This window comes from Neolamprologus brichardi, chromosome 18, assembly GCF_056152115.1.
Source record: "Neolamprologus brichardi isolate AB-2024 chromosome 18, ASM5615211v1, whole genome shotgun sequence".
NCBI lineage: Eukaryota > Metazoa > Chordata > Actinopteri > Cichliformes > Cichlidae > Neolamprologus > Neolamprologus brichardi.
The window spans coordinates 18,855,195-18,879,450 of NC_142121.1; the positions used below are offsets into that span (position 1 = coordinate 18,855,195).

Consider the following 24,256-nt stretch of genomic DNA (forward strand, 5'->3'; position numbering starts at 1 on the left):
CTTTTTGTAGGCTGTCCCTTGACATCAACTATTACAGAATTAAATGAAGTTTTAGACTATTTAGACAAAAGGATTAGGCATCACCTTGGCATTTTTCTGCTCTGCTAATCAATCTAAAGCAGAATATGAGAACACGTATGTGCAGCAATTAATTGGCAATTGATTTTAGTTGCAGCATTAATAGAATTACTATTACAAAGGCCCCAAACTTGTGTCTGTGACTTCTTAAGGCTATCACCCCTTGACCTAGGAAGAAATATGTTGCCCCAAGGTGATGAAACCACGCAGTGCTTAGGTTAAAGCAGTTATGTGAAGAGCACACCCTGTTTCACATTGTGTAAGGGTGGCAATCTAGGACCACATTCTTGCAGGTTGATTAGGCTGCTACGGTTAATGCAGCCAAGCTTGTAAAACATGGCAGGAGAGTATGGTAGTGGTGGAAGAGGAGGTAGTTTGAGTCTTGGGTCCCTCATAGGGTGGCTTTGTCTAGCCTTCTCTCCTGCTGCTTCATCAGCTTGGTTTGTGTGTGGCGGTCTAACGGTACTCGGCCATATAAATAAAAAAAAAAGGGCCAGCCTAGTTTTTTGCACTCTTCTTTTTGAATGCCTTGCTCTTTTTTTAGTGTACCCCCCCAGGTGCCAGTCCACAGAATACCCTCTTTCAGACCAATTCAAGGCAAATGCAAACACTACTCTATTATGACCAGTAAAGAGCATTCCAATGGTATCGCACCAGTCGGAGCTGAACCTAGAATGACGAGGGATTACTTAGAAAGGAAAATGGCCAGTGTCTGAGTAGTAGGATGAGACGGAGATGTATAGATAGGGAAAAAAAAGGTGTCAAGAAGCATCTTAAAGGAGCGAATGTTTAGGTTTTCCAATATGAAAATGTAACCAATAGAAGTTTGTGTTGAGGGATTTTTGCCAGCAAGTGCTTAGGCAGTCAGGTGAACGGCTGGAATAGAACTTTCACTCAAAAGAATGGGGTTCAAGTCTATGCATTTTATTTGTTTTGATATGGGTTTTTTTCTCCCTGTCACTGTTGGGTTAGGCACCAAAACTACATGCTTAGATTCAAGAAAAGAAATACTTACAGTGGGGCAAAAAAGTATTTAGTCAGCCACCGATTGTGCAAGTTCCCCCACTTAAAATGATGACAGAGGTCAGTAATTTGCACCAGAGGTACACTTCAACTGTGAGAGACAGAATGTGAAAAAAAAAAAATCCATGAATTCACATGGTAGGATTTGTAAAGAATTTATTCGTAAATCAGGGTGGAAAATAAGTATTTGGTCACCTCAAACAAGGAAAATCCCTGGCTCTCACAGACCTGTAACGTCTTCTGTAAGAAGCTTTTCTGTCCCCCACTCGTTACCTGTATGAATGGCACCTACCATGTGAATTCATGGATTTTTTTTTCACATTCTGTCTCTCACAGTTGAAGTGTACCTCTGGTGCAAATTACTGACCTCTGTCATCATTTTAAGTGGGGGAACTTGCACAATCGGTGGCTGACTAAATACTTTTTTGCCCCACTGTATTAACATACACTCTTTTACAAGTTTGATTATAATCGTAGAAGGCTTCTTTGGCAGCAAGCCCTTGAAGCAACATTCCTGTGCAAAAAGTGCCAGTTGCACCATGTCTTTATGGTAACCTTAAAACAAAAAAAAAAGACGTTCATGTAAATAACTGAATGAGTCATGTCATGACAGGGTCATATAAGAATTTCCATGAGGGATTATTGTGTGTGCTTGCAGTAACAATGAGAAGGGTTGAACTAATGTTAAATAAAAGCTTTGAGGACAAGGAAGAAAATCATTCCACTTGCTTTGGAAAAAAAGTTTCTATATTTATCCAAGATAAAAAACCCAAAATACAAAGCTTAAAGCAATACAGAGTACTTGATATTTGATGATTAAATAACTCAACGTGATCAAAAACTGTCAAACCAAAACACCAGTGTCACATGAGCAACCTTCTGAATGAAGAAGTTAAAACCTGAGGCTAAAGTCTGTTACACTGATTAGAGTCCATCCACAGTCTGTTTGGCTGTTCAAGTAAATAAGGTCTTGAGGGTCTGTCAAACTGCTGTAGAGCACTCTGTCCACATTATGCATGTTTGAATCGGGGGTGGGGGTGGGCACGACATTAGTCGTCCGAGTCTGTGTCATGGCGCCGCCTGTGGCTTTGTGTAGCACCAGCAGGGGCCTTCTTGTGGCTGGCAGGGTTGCGAGGGACAGGAGATCCTCCATCAGAGGAGTCTGTGTCGTGCCGCTGCCTTCGATGATGGGGGTTGGAGCGCTGTTGCTCGGCCTTTGCTCCCCCCCTTGAGTGGCTGTCATGGGGTCTGGCTCCGCTCTGACTAACGTATGATGGATTATGATGATGGTGGTCCTTTCTGTGCCTAAAAAGTACAAGGAAACAAATAGTGTTGGGATTAATGCTGTGAGGGTATGGAAGAATAAACGGCACCTGCAAGTGGAAATAACTGGCTGTTTTTTTGTTTGATAAAATTGTGTTCAAGTTTATTGTTATTCTTTTCCTATCGCACAAGTTACTGAAGCATATAAATAACAATGTTTAATCTGCCTCTTCAATTGAAATATAAAGAAAGTCTTGTGACGCATGCACCCCATATATAAGACAACAAGTGAAGTTGTTGTATGTAAGACAGTGCCTCACTGCCCTCTAGTGCTGACACAACAATTTGGCTCCCAACAAAAAGACTGCAATGTAATTTAAAAATATAAACAGGGCTGCACATAAGTGGTTCGCTATCAAAATAAAAGATGCGCACCAGATAAGAAGTTGTAACGCACGTTTGCGTACATAAGATGTTCTCGAGGAAGACAGACATTTGTTTAGAACTCTTAAAGATGTCAAAGAAGCAAGCTCCGTAAGCAAATACTTTGGTGTTCCTCCACCGCAAAAGAAGCACATATTCCAGGATAATCCGAGAATACGCACTTCTTTTGCTTTCTTAATGTAAAACTCGTTCACCTACACACCTACTTGAGGAAGTGCTTTTTTTTTTCATGCCTAAGCACTTTTAACCTAATACGCACACGCTCACATTCCAATGGATGCATTGAGGGCAGACTGGCGTTCTTTGCCCAAAGATACTTCCAATTAGAAGTGGGAGCAGCCAGGGATTGATCTACCTCCACAGCCCCCGTCTTTACAAACACGATTCTAAAAACATATTTTGAGTTTGGTCCAGACTCATGCTGAAAAATGTTAAATGCAGAAATAAACCAACCTCTTCCTGTTGTCCTCAGAATCGGAGGAGGATGAGTCTCTCCTTTTTCGTTTTTTCTTTTTTTCCTTTTTCTTTTTCTCCTTTTTGTTCTTTTTTTCTTTGTTTTTCTTATTACTGTCATGCCTTCAGAGAGGGAAATGAAAGTAGTGAAGATTACATTTCAACAAATTACATTATTTTTTAATTTCAAATGTATTATTATCAGTATTGTTATATTTATGCATTCTCATTCATTTGTTCACTGGCTATTATTAAAAGAAAACTTAAGAAACTGGACACAGGGTCAGATTTTGTCCAGTAAATCAAAAAGTTTGTGTGTCTGAAACATTTTACAAGTAGTAATTATCCAGTCTCACCTCTGTTCCTCCACCTGTTTTACTGCACTCTCATTTGTTTTTGCTGCTGAAGCTTCTGTATGACCTTCAGTCCTGACGTGCTGGACAAAAAGCATTTCTTAATTTTTGCACAGAGTGTAAAATGCCTCAAAGCAGAGTAATGTCTAAGCACCACTACCCCAAAAAAGGTAATAACACAATCTTACTGTAAAAACCGGCAAGCCCATTTTAGCAACCTCCTTTTCTTTTTGGGACAGGACCATTCTCCGAGACCCTGCACTGCAGAAGGAAACATTGAAAACACAATAAGACACTTTAGAATCAAAACATTGAGAAAAGCTCTTTTGACACCACTTTTTCCATGATGACAGTTTACATTTTTGCTGAATTATCAAATACACTAACTGGCCACTTTGCTAGGTACGCCCGTTCAACAAATATCTAATCAACCTGTCACAAGGTAACAACTCAGTGCATTTAGATGTGTAGACATGTTTAAGAAAACGTGCTGAAATTTAAACTGAGCATCAGATTGGTGAAGAAAAGTGACACTGAGCAAGGCATTGGTGTTGGTCCCAGACGGGCTGGTCTGAGTTTTTCAGAAACTCCTGATATACTGGGATTTTCCAACACAACAATCTCTAGCGTTTACAGAGAATAGTTTGTTTTGGGTTTTTTTTTTTTTTTAACTTAAAACATAAGATATCCAGTGAGGTACTATCATGCCAATATAGACCAAAATCTCTGAGGAATGTTTCCAGCATCTTGTTGAACCTATAACACGAAGAATTAAAGTATTTCTGAAGGCAAAATGGCGTTGAACCCTAATAACCCCCCAACAAACTAGCAAGTGGGTACCTAATAAAGTGACCAGTGAGTGTATGGTTAATTTAAAACAAGAGTCCCTGATAAAGATTAAACTACCTTCACCTTCAGGTTCTACCTTCACCTTAGTGATGCATACTGTCCTTTTAACAAATGTTCATTTATTTTTATGTTGTTGCTTTTCTATATTTATTTATTTTACTCCAAAAATAAAGCACCTTTAAACATCACTGTTTCATGTGGAAAAAGCAAACATAAAAAGAAGTCACCTGGAGCTTCCTAAACCAGAAACACGGTCAACATTTCTCTCATCGCCATCAGCCTCGTCCCTCCTGCAAACCTCTACAAGGTCCTGCCATAGAAAGTCAAATAAAAATTCACATCACTAAGCTTTTGAACAATAGCAGATTTTTTTTTTTTTTAAATCATTCATAATTTAAGTCACACACCTCTTTGGTTAGACCAGTCGGTTGTCTCTTTATATTCTTGTGCCCTCTAAATTGATAATGGAAAATGAGAAATTACTGAACTGGTCAGTTTAAACTTCCCGTTTTATCTCTTTTATGGGAAGTTGTACATACAGTGCAGCCATCAACGCTTCTTCCTCTGCTGCCTTGACAGCAGCAAGTTCCTCCTCCCTGGACAAAGGTGCACCACCCTTTTTGTCCTTTGCATACCATGTCAGATCTTTGCCTTTTTGCCATCGCCCCACTGGTGCCATCAACGAGTTACCTGGAAACAGAGGGAGTGATGACACGTGATAAAGATGACGATTCCAGAATATGATGTATGATAATTTCCTTTTCATTCTTAAGTAGGGCTGTGCGATATGACCAAAATCTCATATCCCGATATAAAACATCTATCGTCCGATAACGATATAAATCACAAAAATTTATCATTTTCTGTAAATTCTGTGAATCTCGGGTAGCTGAAGTGTTTCTAGCTGGGCGTTGTGTATCTGGAGTCGAGTGTTTTACCGATGCATGAAACTACACATTTTTAGACATAGGTTGTAACGGCCGTCGTTTTCTTTGTTACACGTATTTATTACACGGCGAGCTGCAGGTTAAAGCCTGTTCTAACGTTTGAGTTGCACCTGACGGCTCTTTTTTGCTTCTCATCAGTAAATACTCTGCATACTCTTTCATGAGATTCAGTTTATTTTGAAAAGTATCAACAGGATCTTGAGCTTTATTGTGAAAGGTTTATGTTTTGGGCCATAGCATAACACTGAATGAAGTCTGTGTTACAGAAATCCAAATGGTGTCAACATTTTTTTCCCCAAATAGTCAAGAATTGTGCATTTTTGTTTTGAAATTATTTACAGTATGTATAGCAGGGTAAAGTCAATTTAAAAAAATGTCTTGTGTACACACGATAATTGTGTGTGTACAAAAAATGTGCACAAACACAAACTTTATTGGGTTTTAGGGGGCCCACACTAAAATGACTTATTCATTAGTCGTGGCAAAGATGATGCTGGTATGGTATTGTTAGTATTGTCTCTTTTTTTTTAGTTTCCTTTTTATGTACAACTTAAAAGAAAAAATACTTTTTTTAATCTTTCTATTAGCATCCTCCCCTCCACAGTCACGTGTTGAAACAATACATTTTAATATCTGCTGCTAACATCATGTATAATGAGGACCTTACTGTACAATAATATTAATATGATGTTTTTCCATGAGTGCTTTTTAAAATGCACGTTCCTGAACAATTTAAGTAGGGTTACTTTTGGGAGTCCTATTTTTCATCAGTGGTGGCCGCTATGTAGGCTAGCTGCTGTTGGTTTGCTGGGCATGCTGGCAACTGTGTAGGCTCACATAACGGAGAGACTACGTGTCTGTGCTCAGGGGTGGGAGCAATGAAAGCTAGGACTTGCTTTGTGTAGACTGAAAGACAAGGCGAAAACCGAGCCATTAGACCCATCCAGACTTCGTGTAATGAGGGAAACGACAACAAAAGGTATGGGAGAGTTGCATGTGAGGCCGTGGTGTGTGTAGTTTAAGAGCTCAGTTAAAGCGATATGAGCAGCACCGCATCTGGTTGCTGCTGATAGCAGACAGATGGCTACCATCTCCTGTACTTACCGAGATAGTTTTCTCTGTGTTTGTCGACTTTCACTTCATTCCAGTTGAACTGGTCCTGACCTCCCCGTACACCTCCAGATCTCGAGGAACCGAACATTTTAGTAGGGTATCTCTAAAAGTTAAGGCAAAAACAATGTCTTGTTAACGCGAAGAGCTAACTTTTAGCCACGTTAGCACATGACCCGCACGACCGGCTAGGCCTTCAGCTAACACTCATCCAGGGAGTTTTTGTGGTAAGTTTAAATTCCCTATGGTTAGTAGGACCTGTTGGTGAGAGGCTTGCTTCTTAGTGGTAATGCTTCCTTTGCCTAGAGGCACTGCTTCCAGTTTCCCCAAGTCTCCGCGGAGCGCAGGGGAAATAGTTTGTTTAAACGCTAGTTAGCTTAAAATCGTTAATATGCGTCTTTAGGTTATAGTTGTTACTGCCAGCCCGCGCACATGTCGGTATTGCCGCTTTTGAAGAAGCTGCCTGATTCCAGTTGAAAGCATACATACATTCACAATAATAATAGCTTTAAAATATCAGCGTCTTCGTCATTATTTGTTTGGCTAATGTTGCTAAAAGCCCTGCTTTTTCAGCATTCTCGCGCGCGCATTCTTGACGCTCGTAACGTCACTTGTTGGTGTTTTGGCCTGTGGTGATGACGTAGGCAGCACGGGTATCTTTAATGGCTCTCGCGGTGAAGACTCGGAGCACAGCAAGGGAGGGAGAAGACACGCAGGAGACGGTGCTTTAAGTTGTGGATTAACTCTATTCCTGTCCCATAATGAGACATTTTTCCAGGCTATTTTCAGGTAGGAATGAGGACATTTGGTGGGGTTTTCTGCTCTCTCCAAATTGCGTGTTGTATCACGATATCTGAGCGTGCCATTCATTCCTGGAGTCCCATAAGAGAAGAAGATGGTTCATGTGTTTACCAGAGTGTTTTAAATTAACATGGCTGGCGCAATGTTACCCGTGGTTTAATTGTTGGCAAGTCTGGTTTAGGAAGTGTCATTCAGGCATGGAATAATGGAAGAAGTGCATTTAAGCCTATTTTAAATCCCCATTTCACTTCCAACAACTTTAACTTCTTGTTACAATAATGTCAGTTTTTATATGACTATAACATACAGACTTTGCAGTTCCTGTGTGCTATATATTAACATCAAATGCATATGAGAAACAGATGACGAGGCCTCACTATGTGAAAAAGATACGAACTGTTTGTCCTCCTGATTAGAATAAAGCCACTGTTATCTTGATGTTACATACTGTTAGGGCGGCCAGATGTCCCCTCTTTTGTTCTCCTGCCTTTCACACATCTTGAGACAGTGTCCCACATTTTGGCTGGGTCTGCAGGGCACACACTTTTCTAAACTCTTGGTCTTACCCAGTAAATATGAAGGGCAGGCTTCTTATTACAGTCAAATTAAGTAAACCATCTAATGTTGGGCCCATCAGCGAAAATTACAAATTTACCCCCCCCCCCCCCCCCCCCCCAAAAAAAAAAGCTATAATGGAAAATACTATAGAGAAAACGAAGCAGCAGCTAAATTGTCTGTGTCATAATCGCCTAAAAACTGCTGAGAAAAATGCATACCAATTTGTGGATCCCTACAGAAACTGGCAGACTGTTACCAGACAGAATAGAAGCTGAACTTAGAGAAGATACAGTAGTGTATATAAAAGCTTTCACGTGGTGCAAAAGCGAACTTTAGCTGCCTTTTATCCTTATTGTGTTTACTTAGTAAGAGATTTGGAAAAGCTGCACTAATCTATTTGACTACCTCCCGTCATTGTTTTTCCCCACGTTTAGTTTGTTGTATCTGTTCACCCAACATCCTGTGCGTGGTATTACAGGATTGTTACAAGATGGACCAAAGCTTTGTAACTTATTTTCCCAGCTACATTTTCCCAGTTCAATTAGACATCAATTAGATTTTTTTTTCAATTCAGTTTTAATTATATAGCACCAAATAACAACAGCAGTTACCTCAAGGTGGTTTGTATTGACATAATCATTTTTGTTTTGTTTTGGGGGTTTTTAGAAAAATTCCAGAGACCAGGGATATTATTATAATGTCTTTTTAAGCCCATATAAGAACCAAATATGCAAAATATCAAGAAATATTTGCTTAAAAGGAGGCTGCATAAACTTTCTTTAAAGAAAAATATCCAGATTTTTATTTCTTGTAACGTTAACACTGAACATGAAGCGGATTGTCTCTGACTTTAAAAATGCAACATTGCATGTGATTTTCAAATTGCGCTTCAGTAAATGATTGCATTACATGCAATTTAGTGCACATGGTTAAAGTCAGGCGCCATGCAGCTTCCAGTAAATGCTGTGTGTTGATTATAAACTCACATGGCTCTCATTTCCTCTCAGTTTATGTAGGAAAGGTGTTCTGTGGGTATGACTTTATGTGGGAGGAAAAATTGCCTTTCGATGTTGTGCTGGTAGGTTGCAGTTAATTATTTTAGTGTCTTGTGTTCTTACTTAAAGGGTGCACGCTATGCTCTTTACAGCTTGATAATTTCATACTCGGACTCCGCTTGAGTAGCTTTGCATGATTTACAGTCTCAGTCCAGCCCTGCTGGATTGAATAATCAAATATTAAATTAAAATCCTATAAATTTGTTTAAAGAATCCAGTTTTTGCAAAAGGAACTCCTACATCCTTTTATTAGCCATTATTCTGTTTATGGGAAGCATTCAAAAAATGATGGAGGAAAACTGCTTGGAAATCAGAAACCTCATAATAATGTGAATTTTATTCTCTGCTCTTAAAAGATCACACGAGCATCCCAACATGCAGATCAGTTTACTTTTGCTTTCATTTTAAAAGATTGCTTAGACTTTATTGGGATTCAGTGCATGAATCATGTGACAGAAAACCTCATTTTTGGATTAATTGCAGACCCGTCCGACACCTCACCTTGGCGTAGTAGTGTAGTTAAAACTAGTGTTTTAATGCCTTTTATTATGCTGTGTTATCTTCTTTACTAGGTTCAGTGTTTTTTCAAGACACTTTGGGTGTCTTTTAATGAGAGGTTGTTTGAGCATTAGGGCTGAAACCAAAATGCATACATGGCTGCATTATAGCAAGTCACTAACAAGTAATAAGATATTTAAACTGAATCATAAGATGGAACTTAAAAAAAACTAGTGCAGTAAAATTGGCCCTGCCCACTCCCCGTCTCTCCACCCATCTGCTTTTAAACACAATCTGCAGACACACAATCGTTCCCTTCCTGTTGACTTGATTTTCCTGTCTGCGTCAGCTCTGTGTTTTTTGAGGTAAGGGGGTAAGGAGGAACGTGACACTCATTGCTTAATTCTTTACTTTTGGTTGATAGTCAAGCAATTTGTAATAAAAGAAATGTGATGTAACAGGGAAGAAAAAGACAGATGTAGAGAAACAAAGAACTCTGACTGCCTGCTCACAAGATTGTTTGCAGATTTTAGTTTGAAGGCTGATGAAGGTGTAGTTTGAGTAAATAAAAATATCTGTTAATTAAATTTAAGATAATTTCCTTTTCTTTCTGACACTCCCAACCGGAGTTGGGTGCTTCAATTAGTAGTTGTTCCTCGACAGCACTATGGTAACGTCACAGCTTGCTTACCAGTTGATTGCTTTAGCTCTCCTGAGGGCTGTTTTGCTCTCATCATGAGGGTTTTTTTTAAACATTGCTGGCTTAGCATTTTATGGTGTGTCCCTCACTTCGCCGAGGCTTCTCTTTACTTGCCTTTTACTAACAAAAGAAGAAAAAACCCTTGTGACTGCACAGAGTAATGTTGTTCCAGTGATGACTCATATTGTGTGGTTACAGATTTGCTCTGCAGCCTCGCCCGTTTGTTTCCTATAACAAACTACACTCTTCTTTTCCGCTGTTATTTCAGTTATGGCTGGACCCAGGCCCGTGGTGTGTAGTGGCCCATCAGGGGTGGGAAAGAGCACTCTGCTGAAGAAGCTCATGAAGGAATATGAAGGTGTCTTTGGCTTCAGCATCTCACGTAAGTGTGTCTGTCTATGTCCCTGTAAAGAATTTCACATTACTTTTAATATTTATTATTTTGCTGTTGAGGTTTGTTAGTCATGAGTAAAGCTTTTATTTTTTCCCTAAGCGAGTAACAAATTGTTGCAGCGCCAGATTTTTAAACTCTAGTGTGACAGAAGTGTCTTTTCCATTCTCAGATACAACAAGAAAACCCCGACCTGGAGAACAGAACGGCATAGGTACGGCATGTCACTGCTCTTTCACAACCAATGAACCTGAAAGCAGGCTGATTAAACAGTTGGATTTTTTCTCAATTGTCCTTTTTTGTGTACTTTCTTCTTCTTCTTCTTCTTCTTCTTCTTCTTCTTCTTCTCCTTCTTCTTCTTCCCTGCTGGGTTTCAGATTATCATTATGTTACGCGGGATGTGATGCAGTCAGGCATCGACAATGGCGATTTTATTGAGAGTGCAGAGTTTTCCGGGAACCTGTATGGGACAAGTAAAGCAGCTGTCCAAGAGGTCCAATCCAAGAACCTCATCTGTTTATTAGACATTGATATGCAGGGTGTGAAGAACATCAAAAAGACAGACCTCAATCCAATGTTCATTTCCATCCAGCCACCATCCATGGAAATTCTGGTAAGCACATAAGATTTGAAGTGTGCACAGCATGTGTCTGTAGTTTCCCATTTTTGCCACCAAACAAGTGGGTGTTATCACCAGTTAAATTTGCATCACAGGGATCAGGTAAAACAGGTTTTGGCTTCTGAATAGCTTCTGTAGGTTGAACCTGTTCTCTTGCTTCAGGAAAAGCGTCTAAGAGGCAGAAAAACAGAGTCGGAGGAGAGCCTCCAAAAGCGTTTACAGACAGCCAAAATCGAGATGGAGTTTAGTAAGTAGCTGTGATTTGCTCTCAACAGATCAAAGTTACAAACTATAAATCTGCACGTCATAACCGACCATGAATGGATCTCTTTCTAGGCAAAGAACCTGGTGCATTTGATGTTATAATCATCAATGATAATTTGGACGATGCTTATGCGAAGTTGAAATACACTCTTAAGGAGGTGAGTTACGATTTCACAACACACACTTTTTATTTATTTTTTTGTTTTTTGCAATCTGTCAGTTTAAAGTTTGGCAATTAAAGTTTTAACATTAACTTTAAATGTTATGCCAGGAACACTTTTAATTATTCAATGTATTTTATTCTAAACTAAACATCCAAATAGGGATATTTACTCTGTCTTCAAAACAACAAAACTGTGATTTATAAACAGCAATAAGACGGAGATGGTCTGCAGTTGAATAGGGGCATATCAGCAAGTGCATGCAATTTTTGTAACAAACAGGTGAAAAGTGCAAATCTGTTGCCATCTGCATACAAAGAAATTCACATTAAACAGAAATTTGATATTAACTGTTCACATTCAGTCCACCAGGACCTCATGGAACCTCTGAAACAAAAATTCTGTCCGAACTTTATGAATCTGATGGCAATCTAATCAAATTGAGAATGACTGCAGTCATTACAGGTTTCAATCATTTCAGAGAGGTTTTAAATTTATAGTAAGCCCTCTGTACTAGATGGACTTGTGTAAAATGCATTTAATCTTAGATGTTTGTCAGAAAGATGTTACTAAAAGTTGATGAAGAATAAACCTTTACTGAATCCCGTTAGCTCAAAAGGTTTTCGTCCGTTATAACTGGTAGGTTATGGATAAGAAAAATATTTGGACCACATCCTGTAAAAAAACTACTTGCAGCCAGAGTGATTACTGTTCAGCAAACGTTGCATAGGCTTGCTTTCATGTTCTTAGTCTGTTCTTAGTTTCTTGCCACAGATCGATGTGTTCCCTGACTAATTATAAAACCTTTTTTTTTCCTGCAGGAAATTGATAAGGTCAAGAAAGTGTCCTCATAGGAGAAAGCAGCATCCACATAGGAGAAAGCAGCATCCACATAGGAGAAAGCAACATCCACATAGGAGAAAGCAGCATCATGGTCATCGTTCAGCCACTCCACCGACACACACTTTTCCACTCTTGTACATTCCCTCAGATAGTGGTCTTTGAAACTAGGACAATTTCCTTCAGCAGATATACAAACAGCTTTTGTTTAGAAGTAGTTACTAATAAATAACTTAGTGTAAAGTGGGACATTTTTATTTAATTTGTTTTTACAGACAAAGTGCTTTTCACATTTTTATTTTTACACTGAAGAGGAGACACTCTGAGAACTCTTACTTGAAGTACAACTGGCATGATAAGCGGGAACAATTTGATGCAGACAGAAAATACTGTGTGCAACCGTAATTCTTTTGCAGAAGTATGATTCATTGCATCATCTGGACAGACTGGGTTTTCAAGGATTAGTTTCTTTTGAGGGGGGCGGGGTTTCTTTCCGTCTTTTGCAACCAGCTACACTGTGTTGATGTTTAATGTCTTAGATGCAGTGAAATACACAAGTGATGGTCAGAGTTAGAGATTAAAACCAGCACTCGGGCCCCCCTTTAAAATTTGGTAAGTAGGTTTGGGCAGTATCTTAGTATCGTGTCGTACCAGGCTATTTTTTTTTTTAGACAGAGTACTTTCTGTACTGTTAAAAATACAGACACTCCTTTGTGTTATACTTATGTGATGTATTTAGGTCATATTGTAGCGCACAGCACTCGTCACTCACTGAGTGAGCTATGAAACATGGCAGTTGCAAATGTTGGGGTGGATTTCGAGTTTAGTCTCATCTCCCTGAAGATAAACAGTTTGCTTTGAAAGATTTACGCCTAAAGATTGTCATAGTTCAAAATGAGCACCACCTGCCTGTACTGAGTAGTGTTGCTACGCTCTGGCTGTGTAGTTAAGCCATTTATTCTGACACAACTGTTCATTGTCAAGATCAAAATAATCAGGAAAGCTGATTTTATTTTATTTTTAATTTGGCAGATAGCTGCTTAACCTAATCGTGAACCAGTGTTGTGTTCTTATAATGTTCGTGAGTTTCATAAACTAATATTTCTGGTGCCAGCTAGCGAGGGTGAGAGAGATTAAGCATTCAGCCAGCTAATCTCTCACCCTCCTACCTGAATTGCCATCTGTCATCATCACCTTCTAGTTTATTTACATAAGTGTAATTGTATACTTGCTGAATTGTGAGGAAGGTATGAAAGACTCTATATTGCCCAAGCCTATCAGGAACATGTGGTGACTCTTTACTTTTAGGGGATACATACAAGTCAGCTATACCTTTGAAACAGTAACATTATTCCAGAGTTGGTAAACGCTTTATGTTTTTATTATGTTATATAACTTGGCAGGTAATGTCCTGGTTCCTCACACTTTGTTTGCTGGAAAACTATAAATACTGCTGTGCTCATGTAGAATTGAATCCCATCACAGAGTTAGAAACAGTACAACTACATTGTATTCTTTTATAACACGTGTTTATTTAATGTTGTACATTTGTGAAAACTTTATATTGTGTAAGTTTCAGTTTTCAGTTTTAGCTGTACAGTAAAATGACAGCGAATTTGTTGCTTTTTTTATTGCTTAGAATTGAGAAAACAGTAAATATTTTAAAATTTTCCTTTTTAGATTGGATAGTGAATTATGCCTAAATCGTTATATTCCTGTACCTTGTAACATTCATTCCTTTGCTCAGAGTACTTTATGTTCCTGATGCTACTATTTAAATTCAAGTCTCACAAATGTTACATCATGCTGAACAAATGCACGAAGGCCTCTTTAAAACCAAACTAGCTGTTATAGGAATGTGCTTGTTGTAAACATGTACTCAGCACTATGACTTTCATGTTGAAACATCAGTAAATGTTACCATACAACAATGCCGAATTTGTGCTATATAAAGAAATTACTACAGAAGCTAATTATGTGGCGTATTTGCAGTACTTTTATTCAATTGAACACGTTGTACTCAACCATGTTTTGTCCAAAACTACACATGTACAGTACAAGCAAGTACAATCAGTTTGTGATTTAAAATTATTACATAAAATCATCCTTTTAACAGACACCTTTTGATCAACACAAACACCACACATGTTTAATTAGGAAGTTACTCTAGTTACTTTTAAATTGCACTAAAAAGTTAGTAAATTATGTCAGCTGAAGTACTTTGCATAAACATCTGCGCTCAATCAAATATAGGATGACAACTGGTTATTCTAGAGAAACACATCTGTCTTGGAGAAGCAAATACATGCAGTCACTCATCTACATATTTGTCACTTGCATAGGAATATCCCTGTAACAGCCTGAGTTTACAGGCTGTTTCACTGCACTAGCAGACACAAATGCCAAAAAAGTTGAGTAAAAAATTCAGTTAGTTGATGGTAGGAACTTGGAAACAGGCATCTGTTCACCTACCAAATGATTTGCTCGCACAAATGTCACGTTTATAAACTGCTCACTAAGGAATCATTCACAACACCACAAAATAATGTAGTAGAGACTTGTGATTCTCCAATTTGATTAACTAACAGGTCCTGAAACACAACAGTCCCCAAGTTTACACTACTTTTATATTCAGTGTTGCTTACTTGAAACATGCATCTCATTACCTCCCAATATTTCCAGCTCCAGGAATCCAAAGTGCCATAGCATGACCTGAATGGTACCAAAGTAAAACCTGAAAAAATCCTATTCATGTATGTTGCAATGGACTAAGGATTACATCTGGATCAGTTAATACTGGGGAGTAAAGCTGATCATTCAGCGTAGGTACACTGTTAAACATCACTGTAATTTGTTATCTCTCAAAAATGCATTTCATACCCAATAAAGACCAGTAAAAAATAGACACTAGATTTCTTCTCAGTCACAAATTAATTATAACAATCATGCGAGTAAATAACTGTAATATGGCATGCCAGTGGATTCACCATCACAGAAACATAAAACTGATTTTGGTAATCACCAGTACGGTTAATTTAGGAAGCTGTGACATAAACCTTACACTGGGGGTGGCAGTCTCATAAATTTGTCAATCACTGTATGTATAACCAAAAAACATTTCTTTTATTTAAAGACTTCAACTCACCATTAGATATGAAGGTTTTAATCAGTAAATGTCAGACCTTTCTTAGCTTCTGCCCATCATGCATATTGTACATCACACAACATGTATATGTTTCATAGCAGAACAGCATCAGACTGAAACCTGCCTACAGTGAAACCATTATCCCTATAGTTTCCATCTCATCTGTAAGCGACTAAAAATGGAATGGTTTGTCAAATGCAGTAAATGTTGCTCAGGTTACGATCTGTATTTTCATGTATAGTGAATGTCCCTATTTAAGACTAAGAGGGTTTGTGATGCCAAATTAAATGTTTGCTTTTCACTGGTTCTGATAAAGGTCATCTCTAATTTGAAGAGTGACAGGATTGCCAACTGATGTGTAACCATAGGTCTGAGTTGACACTTTGGTTTTAAAACTTTGCTGCCTGCCCTCAACTCTCTGCACCTCTGAGCAGTAAGAAGGCTTCACTTCCAGCTTTGCATGGCTCACTTGAATAGGCACGTTCCTCTCCGCCCTGGGCCGAGCCTCCCTGGCCTGCGGTGGGACAGCAGATGAGAAAAGGCTGCTGGAGAGATTCTCCCTGAACCGACTAAAGAAGCCAGTCCTTTGCCGGGGCACCGAATCAGGCCGGCCCACGTTGAGAAGCACCGGCTGTCCCACTGTAGAACCGCCAATCTCTCTCTGAAGTACAGAGATCTCACACGGCTTTTCGTCAACGTGTTGCGTGTGGGAGGAGCCATAAGTCTCTCCTTCCTCTGGGACGTAATCCTCCAAGTCCTCAAGGGTTAAAACATGATCTCCTTGTTTAAGGAACACAGGCTCTTGCTTTCTTGCAGATGTATCCTCCTCATCATCGGGTTCAAAAATTACAGTTTGTTCATCATCCTGGTCGTCGTGATCTTCTCCAGCTGTAGCGAGGACAGAAGAGAGCTCGTGCGGCTCCCCAGAAGCAGACCCAGATGCAGCATCAGTCACCTCTTCCTCCCAGGAGAGCGGCTGGCTGCTGATGTCTCCCTGCAGGTGGGCTTGTGCTTGCTCCACAAGCTTGTTGTTGGAATTGTTAGCATTTGGGTTTTCCACTGGAGACCTTTTGGGTCTCGAGGGTGTGCCTGCACGATCAGACCCTGCTGGCGAAATACCTCTCCTCCTGGACAACCTGGGAGACTTATTGACCTTATACTCGATGACCTCTTCTACTTCAACCCACCTGGGCTTGCTCTCTATTCCCCTGGCTTCCGCCCCCTGGGGATCAGTAACATAGAGAGTTGGGATAGTGGTCTTTCTTGGAGTGGGCATCCTCCTTGTCCTTGCTGTAGGAGGCTCGGGGGTGGAAGTCTCAGAGCGGTGGACACCAGCAAGAGTCAAGCCAGGTGATCTGTGTCTTCTCATTCGAGGATTCTTCACCACGGTGGTTATAGTCTCCTCACTGGAATAAGAAGTGCATTAGGCCTATGTAAATAAAATCCACCTTGCTTGGAGTCTTGGATTTAAAAATAATATGATAGTAATAAGCTGCAGTAATTAGGCTGACAGTTGAAGTAGACAGCACCCTGATGAGAACAGCCCACCCTTTCATTATCCTTGTGATAGATTCCTTTTGCATCGAGGCTATAAATACTACACAATGCATACATGGAGCCAGAGGGGGAAAACACACACACACACACATACAGAAAAATACCCCAAATGCCCTATGATGGGCAATGTTATCTAATAATAAAAGCAATACCTACACGGATACATGAACCCAAAAACTGCAGTGAAACTTTATCTTAAAAGAACCCCCTTAAAGATTCCTAAAATATATATTATATAGAAATTATTTTATTAAAGTATACTGTAGTGTTAAGTTAAGAAAATCCACGATTTTTCAACATCCAACTATTCCTACCTGACAGCATTCATCTTACTTTGATCATACTTACATGATGATGGTTTTCTTTGGTATTTTCGTCTCCTGCTCGGTAACTGTGGGAGGAACATGGACAAAGCATGATGGTTATTTTGCATTGCTAAAGCTGCACTCAAAGCATTTTCTGCTCAACAAAAACCACAAAACGTCCAAAAAGAGTAAGACTGTATGGATAAAGCCAGACTTGCTACCTTCAATGGTGATGGCCTGCTCACCAGAGCGAGCCACAGCGGAGGGGAGGACCAAGTCAGCAGCACACTTTGCACTGCCCAGACGGTTTGACAACTGAAATCCAACAGATATATTTTTAGAGTCATAAATGTAACTCACTGCTGCTAATTAATATCAACTATCTTGAAACTAATTTATAGGCACAAAGGCAAATGCATGACCTACATTAAAATCTCCCCTCATTGACCCTTAAAAATAAAGGAAATTTTATTTTTGTAATTATCTGAGATATTTTCTTGTATTGAGACCTCTTACTGTAGAGCTCCAAATTCTGAACAAATAGATCTTAGAGTTTTAATTATCCTAATATATTTGGAGTACTTCTGTCAATCATTTAACATTAAGTGTACAAAACTCGAGGTTCACGAGTCTCCCTGTCTCACATATTATAACTGCCCTCCCAGAGCCTCTTCATGCCAGACATTTCTTCCTCTTAAATGTATTTATTTTACTGTTACTTGCAACAGGGCTTTCAAATTGTTGGATCTCTCTATGTAATGCTGTATGGTCTTAACCTTACTAAGTGATTGCCCAGAGATTATGTACACTCTGAAATGTCACAAAACTAATACAGATAAATGGAAATGAATTAGTCTAGACCAACCTCGCACTCATAGTGCCCAAGGTCTCTCTCTGTCAGGTTTTTGATTACCAGAACCAGAACGCCACTCCGGAGCTCACTGTAGGTCTGATATTTCTGCTGGTCAGTCAGCAGCCTGCCCTCCTTGAACCACCTTGAACAGGGACACATGCAGAGAGGAGACAAGATTAGAGGACGGGGTTGATATTCAAAAAAAATTGCAAAACTGAATCAAAATGAAGGAAAGAAGAAAACATAAGGAAGGTATCCATACCTCACTTTGGGCTTGGGGGCGCTTTGTATTACACAGGTGAACTGAGCGTCCTCACCGGCAACAAAGATGGCATTCCTTATTTTATTTACAAAACGAGGAGGTACTAAAAGAAACACATGACAACGTTTTATGTTTTAGACTATTCATCATTTTTCACAAGAAAAGTGTAATGAAGCAGTAGAAAACAATCTACCTATATATAGGTATGATGTGCCACTTACCCTGAACTGTGATCTTTCCCAGAGTACTGGCATTGCCAGCTGGACTTGTGGCAAAGCACATGTACTGACCAGAATCATCTGCAGTCATATTGTCCAGGATTAGTGTGCAGGAACCATCAGGGTCCTCGATGATGATGTGATGAGGATCTGCCCCCACTGCGCGTCCATCTGCATCCAACAAGTAAACAAAACCACTCGTGAAACAATCTTTGAATGTCACTCCACATGGCTAATAACCACAGAGGAAATGCCTCACCCTTGTACCAGGTAACCGCAGGTTTGGGTACTCCAGTAACTTTGCAGGCCAGCTTAACAGTCTGGCCCAGCTCTGCTGTGCAGTTTGCCAGAATTTCATCAAAATCAGGGGAACCTGGAAAATAGTTTGGTATAAAAAGCTGTGCTAGAAATTCCAAGCAATAGAGAGGTAAAGAAAAAAGTAAAACTGCATGGAGTCCCACTCACTCCATGCAGGCATGCTGTATCGCTGCTGCAGTTCTCTGAGGTCTCTCAGCCACGAGTTCTTGATGGTAACAGTTCGGGCTTGTAAGGTGTACTTCCTCACAGAATCCTCGCGCTCATGCCAAATCTCAAAGGCACGGTCATCACCCTCCACTGTCTCATTCACATCAATGTTATTCAGCTGAAACAAGATAAAGAAACCAACCAACATCATTTAGGCCGCTGACCATGAAAGAAAAGATGAAACTAGATTATGTTAAAAACACTTACCTTCATCATGTTCTTGAAAATATATGCTTGTGTATCAGTGTTGCTGTCTCTCTTGGGCTTGCAGATAATGCAGTAGTTCTTAAAGAGGAAGACGTGACGGTGGTGACCTCTAGAGGACGTTCTAATTCCAGGAGCACCCTCCCACACTTGGAAAGGCCCCTGGTGGGAGAGAGTAAGCATATGCAGACAGTCAAACGCTTATGTCTAATCAAGACCCTGCACAGTCGGCAGCTACGTGGTACCTGTCTAATTGGTTCTCCAAGAACTTCGAGTGTGGCAGGATAGTTCTCAATCATGGAGACATGGTGTGTATTCTCAGAACGCTGAGGGAGTGCAGACACCATTGCAAAAGCTTCTTCCAGCAGGCAGCAGTTCTGACCATTTCTTGCTTTGTTTCGAATGAGCTCCTGAAGATGTTGCAGCAGAAATTTCAACAAAACTTAAATGTTACACTGATCCTGGACATAATTTAAAGGTTCTAAAAGCAAATGACTGAAAAGTAAATAACTGACTCTAAGATGATTGTATGCATGCACTTTATTACCTTCAGGAAGGCCTTGTACTTCTGAATCCTCTCCAGTGGTTGTTGGAGATAGGCATTTATGCTTCTTACTGGTGGATCTGCAGGGTCTGAATTAGCCTGCGCTGTGTCAGTATATTCCTGTTTTTTGGGGTTTTAAAAAAAACATTTTAACAGTTGGCACATTTGTAATTCATAGTATAGCAATAACAATTCTGCTATTCTGCTGTCACCTTAAAGAAGCTGTGGACAGTCTTGTCACTGATGGCAGATTCAGCCTGACTCTGACCTACAAGATACTGAAGGTACTTCTCAAAGCCCTCCTTGTTCTTCAGGAAACACATGGCTATGTCGTCATCAGTGTCGCAGTCATTCAACTTCGGAAGGAATGCCCTAAAAAGAAAATCATAGGAATGATGCATACACACACGCATACTTCTGATTATACTAAAAAATGGCTGAAAATAACATTTAAGAGGTGAGCTCACTTGTTATGGAAGGATTTGATATCATCAATGTTTCTGAAAATAGCCTCTTTCTGGCTGGTGACGTCAGGCGGTGCATCAGAACTGTCTGCATGCTTCAGGTGATGGGAGGTGAAGAATTCCACCTCCTTGACAAACTCTGATTCTCCATTTATCAGTTCCTGGATCAGTTGGCTAGAAGCACGAATTAATAGTTTGTTATGGTTCTTTGGTTGTTTTGCTTTGTCACGACAAATATGCTTCACTTACAATAATTTTCTCTTGTATTCTCCTTCAGACACCTCTTCCACACTTGTTTCTGGAAGATCGCCAGCATCAGCGGAGAGCTGTAATAGAAATTTTAAAAAAAAAAGTAAATATTACCCAATGCATGCAACATGCAGTGGCAAGCTGGAAGCAATTGTCTTGAGACATACTTTGAGTTTTTTGTCCAGGTAGGCCGGTGAGACCCAGCCTTGGCGGGATGGTGTCGTTTTGGTGGGTTTGGTCCGAACTAACCACTTGAGTGGGTGAGCCGAGTCCAAAACCTCAACATACTGTCCCTCTTTTAGAGAGATGGAATCTTTGCTTGCCACGATGGGGTTGTAATCAGCTGTTGCTACATAGATATCAAACATCTATAAAAAAAATATATATATATATGTGTGTATTAATGACAGGATTGCAGGGGGACTGGAAGCTATCCCAGCTGTCAGAGGGTGAGAGACAGAATACCAATCTGCCTAGGCTAACACACAGAGACAGATAACCATTCACACCTGTCTAAAAAAAAAAAACTTAATTGAATTTCCCTTTATTTCTTCAAATAAACTGCACCATTAAAACTTTCATTTCCTTGTTTTATATAGTATCCTGCCATGGTGTGTCAGAATTTAATTGATGAAATTCTGATATAAAGGCCAAAAATTTATGAACATTATGAACTTAATGGAAATTTTTTTGTATCTCACCTCTCCCCTGGCGTCTCCTTCATCAGACTCAGAGGAGGAGTCAGCAATGAGGGAGGGAGGACGGGAGCGACCGTGATGAGGTGATGGAGAAGGTGTCTTGGTCTCATCATCACTGTCACCACCTGGTACGCGTAATGAAGCTGGAGCAGTAAGGAGGAAGTCAAAGGAAGACAGGTCAATTGTACGGAAATGTCCAATTAGTATAATCTGTCCTTTAAACCTATGCAGTAGGTATTAGTACCCACACTCACTCAGGTCCATCAGCTTAAATATATATTTAAAACCATAACTGTGTGCTAGCGTGTACCAGTGTTGTATTTACCTGGTCATTTTGAATTTTTCTGTATACTGAAGTAACGACATCGTTTTTACGATGCAAAAACAGAAGGGAGAAATCCACAGTGGTTAATCATTCAAACGCTCTAACATGTATTACTGTATTAGTATCATGACAACATGCAGCTTCACTTTTATCTCAGCTCTCCACATACATGTCTGCTTGGTGAGCATGTATTCCACTTATACAGAAGCTTCATAGGTTATTGCAAAAACTATTTTAGTAACAAGAGAAAGGATGAGGAAACTCATTGAAGATGAGTAAGGAGATATAGAGGGCACTAATAGAAATAAAAGGGGATGGCTTAGCTGTTATTAAGCTGACACTGAAATATAGTTGTTGTATGTATAACTAAATATTTCTTGTATGTAAAAGGAAATGTAAGGAAAACTGTTTTATAAAGTCATTATTAATAGATAGAAAATATTTCAGTGGAAAACTGCAGAGTATCTGTGATGCTGATGCACTTGGGATACATACTGGCAGATTTGGGCCAAGATTTCATCCACTGGAGCACTTCATGATTCTGTAAACTGTCTGAATAACAAATTAATCATTTAATGAGTATTTATTTAGTGGGAGTGATAAACTAATGGGTGTAAAGGTGGTTAGGAAATGATGTCTGTATGAAGGAATGGGAGATTTTATGTCATAAATGCATAAATAAACTAAAGCGTGCACTAGATAAGCACTAACATGGCACTAAGAAACATTCCTCGGTCAGGTTTGGTGTTCAGAAACAAAGGAAAGTGATAGCCAGTTCAGTATTTAAGCATTAAAGCATTCGGATTATTAAACATTTCTTAAACAGCCAGAATGAATTCAAAGAATTCAACCAAACCTGACAAGAAAATAACAGAGCAATGCAACAGAAGCACTGTATGCAACATAATTTATAATTCATACTTCAGTCTTCAGCATTAGTAACTACCAAATGCAGTCACTGCAGAGGGAATATTGATAGTTAACCTGCACATTTTTAGTACAACTACAGACACAAGGTAATTTAAGTGATTGAAGGTGTTGTGATCGTTCAAGTCATATAATTTAATGTTTGTTCTCCTGAGAATGTATGTTCTCTTGAGGTGAAACCTTTTGTTTTTTTTAACTATATCCTAATTTAAACTGTTTATGAGACTTGTTTAGAAGAAGCTACAGTCCAATGCTAGCATAATCATTTATTTATCTTGGTTTAAACCAGACTTGAAGCCGGAATAGACCAGTTCTGAAATGCCTTATGGACATAAAGGTTTGTATTTTATAAAGTACTATGAACTCATTAGTCTCTGAATATTTAATGCAGAGCTATAATGGTCAACTTACCTTGGGTGATCTTGGCTGATACCATTTCAGTGATCTGAGAGGTGAGTTTCATGAGGAATTCCTCTGAACCTACTTCACCTAGGAAAGGCATTTTGCCCTCTTAAGGGTTGGCAAAAAGTAAAGAACACCATAAATATCTTAACATTTATTTTTATGCATTTATATATCTTATCAAAAATAAACATTACTGGGCCTGATGATTAGCTAGTACGTCTTACCTTTTCCTCTGCTAGTATCTTCCTGTGGAGGACTAACTGTAATCCCAAGAACCCTGAGCGGATTTCAGTATTAAAATTTGTCATGTATTTACATTTATATTAAATGTACTTACTACAGACATCTTTTTATGTGCAAGGCAATCAAAAGGTTTCAAAAATAACTTACTCTGAAGCCGCTGTCTCTTTCTTGGGCTGAGGAGCTAGAGAGGAGGGAGAAAAGAAGCGGAAGGGTGTTTTGAAAAGTGCTCTGCTAAGTGTTTCTGATATAAGAAGACACTCATTTAACCTGTCATTTCAAAATAAAGTGTCTTGATGACGTTATTCTCCTTACTCTCATCCACCTCCAAGTGAGCAGTGCAGATGGACTGTCCAGCTTTATTTGTTGCAATGCAGGTGTAGGCACCAGTGTACTCTGTGCCCACATCCATCAAGATGAGACTGTGGTGGCGCCCAGAGCTTGCTATTTTGTATCCTTTAGTGTCAGGCTTGATCCACAGGACATCCTCCAAAGATTCCTCCTTTAGCCAGTTGACCAAGGGAGTAGGAGATCCTAAGAGAGAAGAAGGGTGATTATGGAGACTTTGTAATAATGCTGCGTGGCAGGTAGAGCCCAAAATCTAGACTTTCTTCTTATCTAGAAAAGTGTAGTAACGCACCTTCTACTTTCACAGACAGAGTGATGCTTGTTCCTTGTTTCACCTTCCTATTGCTGAACCTTTCAATGAAGCGGGGTGGCACCAGGGGCTCTTTAGGGTCTGTGAGAATAAAGTGTATAACGTGACATTTTGAATATATGGACATGTCTACTGAAAGTACATATACTTGTGCTGTGGTTTGTAGGATAAATGTTAAATTACCCTTTTTCTCTTGTGGTAAAATCTCCCCAGGACCTGTTGCAAAAAGTGTTGCAAATGTATAAAATGTATCTCATCGTTTCATTTGAG

At 39.5% G+C, this 24,256-nt stretch overlaps 3 protein-coding genes across 23 annotated transcripts in view; 1 reads left to right on the forward strand and 2 right to left on the reverse strand.

Moving 5' to 3' along the window:
- Positions 1 to 1,538: 1,538 nt before the first annotated feature.
- c18h1orf35 (chromosome 18 C1orf35 homolog) lies at positions 1,539 to 7,137 on the reverse strand. 2 transcript variants are annotated; one of them, XM_087832361.1, is made up of 9 exons: positions 6,779 to 7,137; positions 6,515 to 6,626; positions 5,003 to 5,153; positions 4,871 to 4,916; positions 4,691 to 4,773; positions 3,803 to 3,875; positions 3,618 to 3,697; positions 3,262 to 3,384; positions 1,539 to 2,406 (listed from the first exon to the last, which is right to left on the reverse strand). In XM_087832361.1, the coding sequence occupies exons 2-9, from the start codon at positions 6,609 to 6,611 to the stop codon at positions 2,151 to 2,153; spliced, it is 909 nt and encodes a 302-aa protein (XP_087688487.1). In that variant the 5' UTR covers positions 6,612 to 6,626; positions 6,779 to 7,137; the 3' UTR covers positions 1,539 to 2,150. The 2 variants fall into 2 exon arrangements, with proteins under 2 accessions (XP_087688487.1, XP_087688486.1); XM_087832360.1 differs by having other exon boundaries at positions 6,515 to 7,137.
- Positions 7,006 to 14,399, forward strand: guk1a (guanylate kinase 1a). Its single transcript, XM_006786341.3, has 7 exons — positions 7,006 to 7,309; positions 10,401 to 10,514; positions 10,696 to 10,737; positions 10,901 to 11,136; positions 11,305 to 11,389; positions 11,479 to 11,564; positions 12,389 to 14,399. Exons 1-7 carry the CDS (start codon positions 7,282 to 7,284, stop codon positions 12,419 to 12,421), a joined length of 624 nt encoding a protein of 207 aa, XP_006786404.1. The 5' UTR covers positions 7,006 to 7,281; the 3' UTR covers positions 12,422 to 14,399.
- obscnb (obscurin, cytoskeletal calmodulin and titin-interacting RhoGEF b) overlaps positions 13,934 to 24,256 on the reverse strand; it is a 57,900-nt gene continuing 47,577 nt past the window's right edge. For all 20 annotated transcript variants that reach the window (XM_087832359.1, XM_087832339.1, XM_087832342.1 and 17 more), the window contains 23 exons: positions 24,170 to 24,202; positions 23,969 to 24,067; positions 23,644 to 23,862; positions 23,479 to 23,512; positions 23,313 to 23,365; positions 23,095 to 23,193; positions 22,252 to 22,308; positions 21,435 to 21,574; positions 20,901 to 21,101; positions 20,734 to 20,810; positions 20,488 to 20,658; positions 20,233 to 20,392; positions 20,024 to 20,140; positions 19,722 to 19,886; positions 19,480 to 19,638; positions 19,213 to 19,390; positions 19,007 to 19,120; positions 18,751 to 18,918; positions 18,530 to 18,632; positions 18,280 to 18,409; positions 17,636 to 17,729; positions 17,458 to 17,500; positions 13,934 to 16,958 (listed from right to left, as the gene is read on the reverse strand). In XM_087832359.1, coding sequence (XP_087688485.1) covers positions 15,851 to 16,958; positions 17,458 to 17,500; positions 17,636 to 17,729; positions 18,280 to 18,409; positions 18,530 to 18,632; positions 18,751 to 18,918; positions 19,007 to 19,120; positions 19,213 to 19,390; positions 19,480 to 19,638; positions 19,722 to 19,886; positions 20,024 to 20,140; positions 20,233 to 20,392; positions 20,488 to 20,658; positions 20,734 to 20,810; positions 20,901 to 21,101; positions 21,435 to 21,574; positions 22,252 to 22,308; positions 23,095 to 23,193; positions 23,313 to 23,365; positions 23,479 to 23,512; positions 23,644 to 23,862; positions 23,969 to 24,067; positions 24,170 to 24,202 — 3,722 coding nt within the window. In that variant the 3' untranslated portion in view covers positions 13,934 to 15,850. The remainder of the gene's footprint in view (positions 16,959 to 17,457; positions 17,501 to 17,635; positions 17,730 to 18,279; positions 18,410 to 18,529; positions 18,633 to 18,750; positions 18,919 to 19,006; positions 19,121 to 19,212; positions 19,391 to 19,479; positions 19,639 to 19,721; positions 19,887 to 20,023; positions 20,141 to 20,232; positions 20,393 to 20,487; positions 20,659 to 20,733; positions 20,811 to 20,900; positions 21,102 to 21,434; positions 21,575 to 22,251; positions 22,309 to 23,094; positions 23,194 to 23,312; positions 23,366 to 23,478; positions 23,513 to 23,643; positions 23,863 to 23,968; positions 24,068 to 24,169; positions 24,203 to 24,256) is intronic.

Excerpts from the sequence above, each read along its gene's own strand:
- c18h1orf35 (XM_087832361.1), bottom strand. The coding sequence starts at position 6,611 with ATGTTCGGTTCCTCGAGATCTGGAGGTGTACGGGGAGGTCAGGACCAG. Across the intron at positions 3,698-3,802 it reads TGGGCTTGCCGGTTTTTACA|CACGTCAGGACTGAAGGTCA; the intron begins GTAAGATTGTGT and ends CTTTTTGTCCAG. Across the intron at positions 3,385-3,617 it reads AAACAGGTGGAGGAACAGAG|GCATGACAGTAATAAGAAAA; the intron begins GTGAGACTGGAT and ends CCCTCTCTGAAG.
- guk1a (XM_006786341.3), top strand. The coding sequence starts at position 7,282 with ATGAGACATTTTTCCAGGCTATTTTCAG. Across the intron at positions 10,738-10,900 it reads TGGAGAACAGAACGGCATAG|ATTATCATTATGTTACGCGG; the intron begins GTACGGCATGTC and ends GCTGGGTTTCAG. Across the intron at positions 11,565-12,388 it reads TGAAATACACTCTTAAGGAG|GAAATTGATAAGGTCAAGAA; the intron begins GTGAGTTACGAT and ends TTTTTCCTGCAG.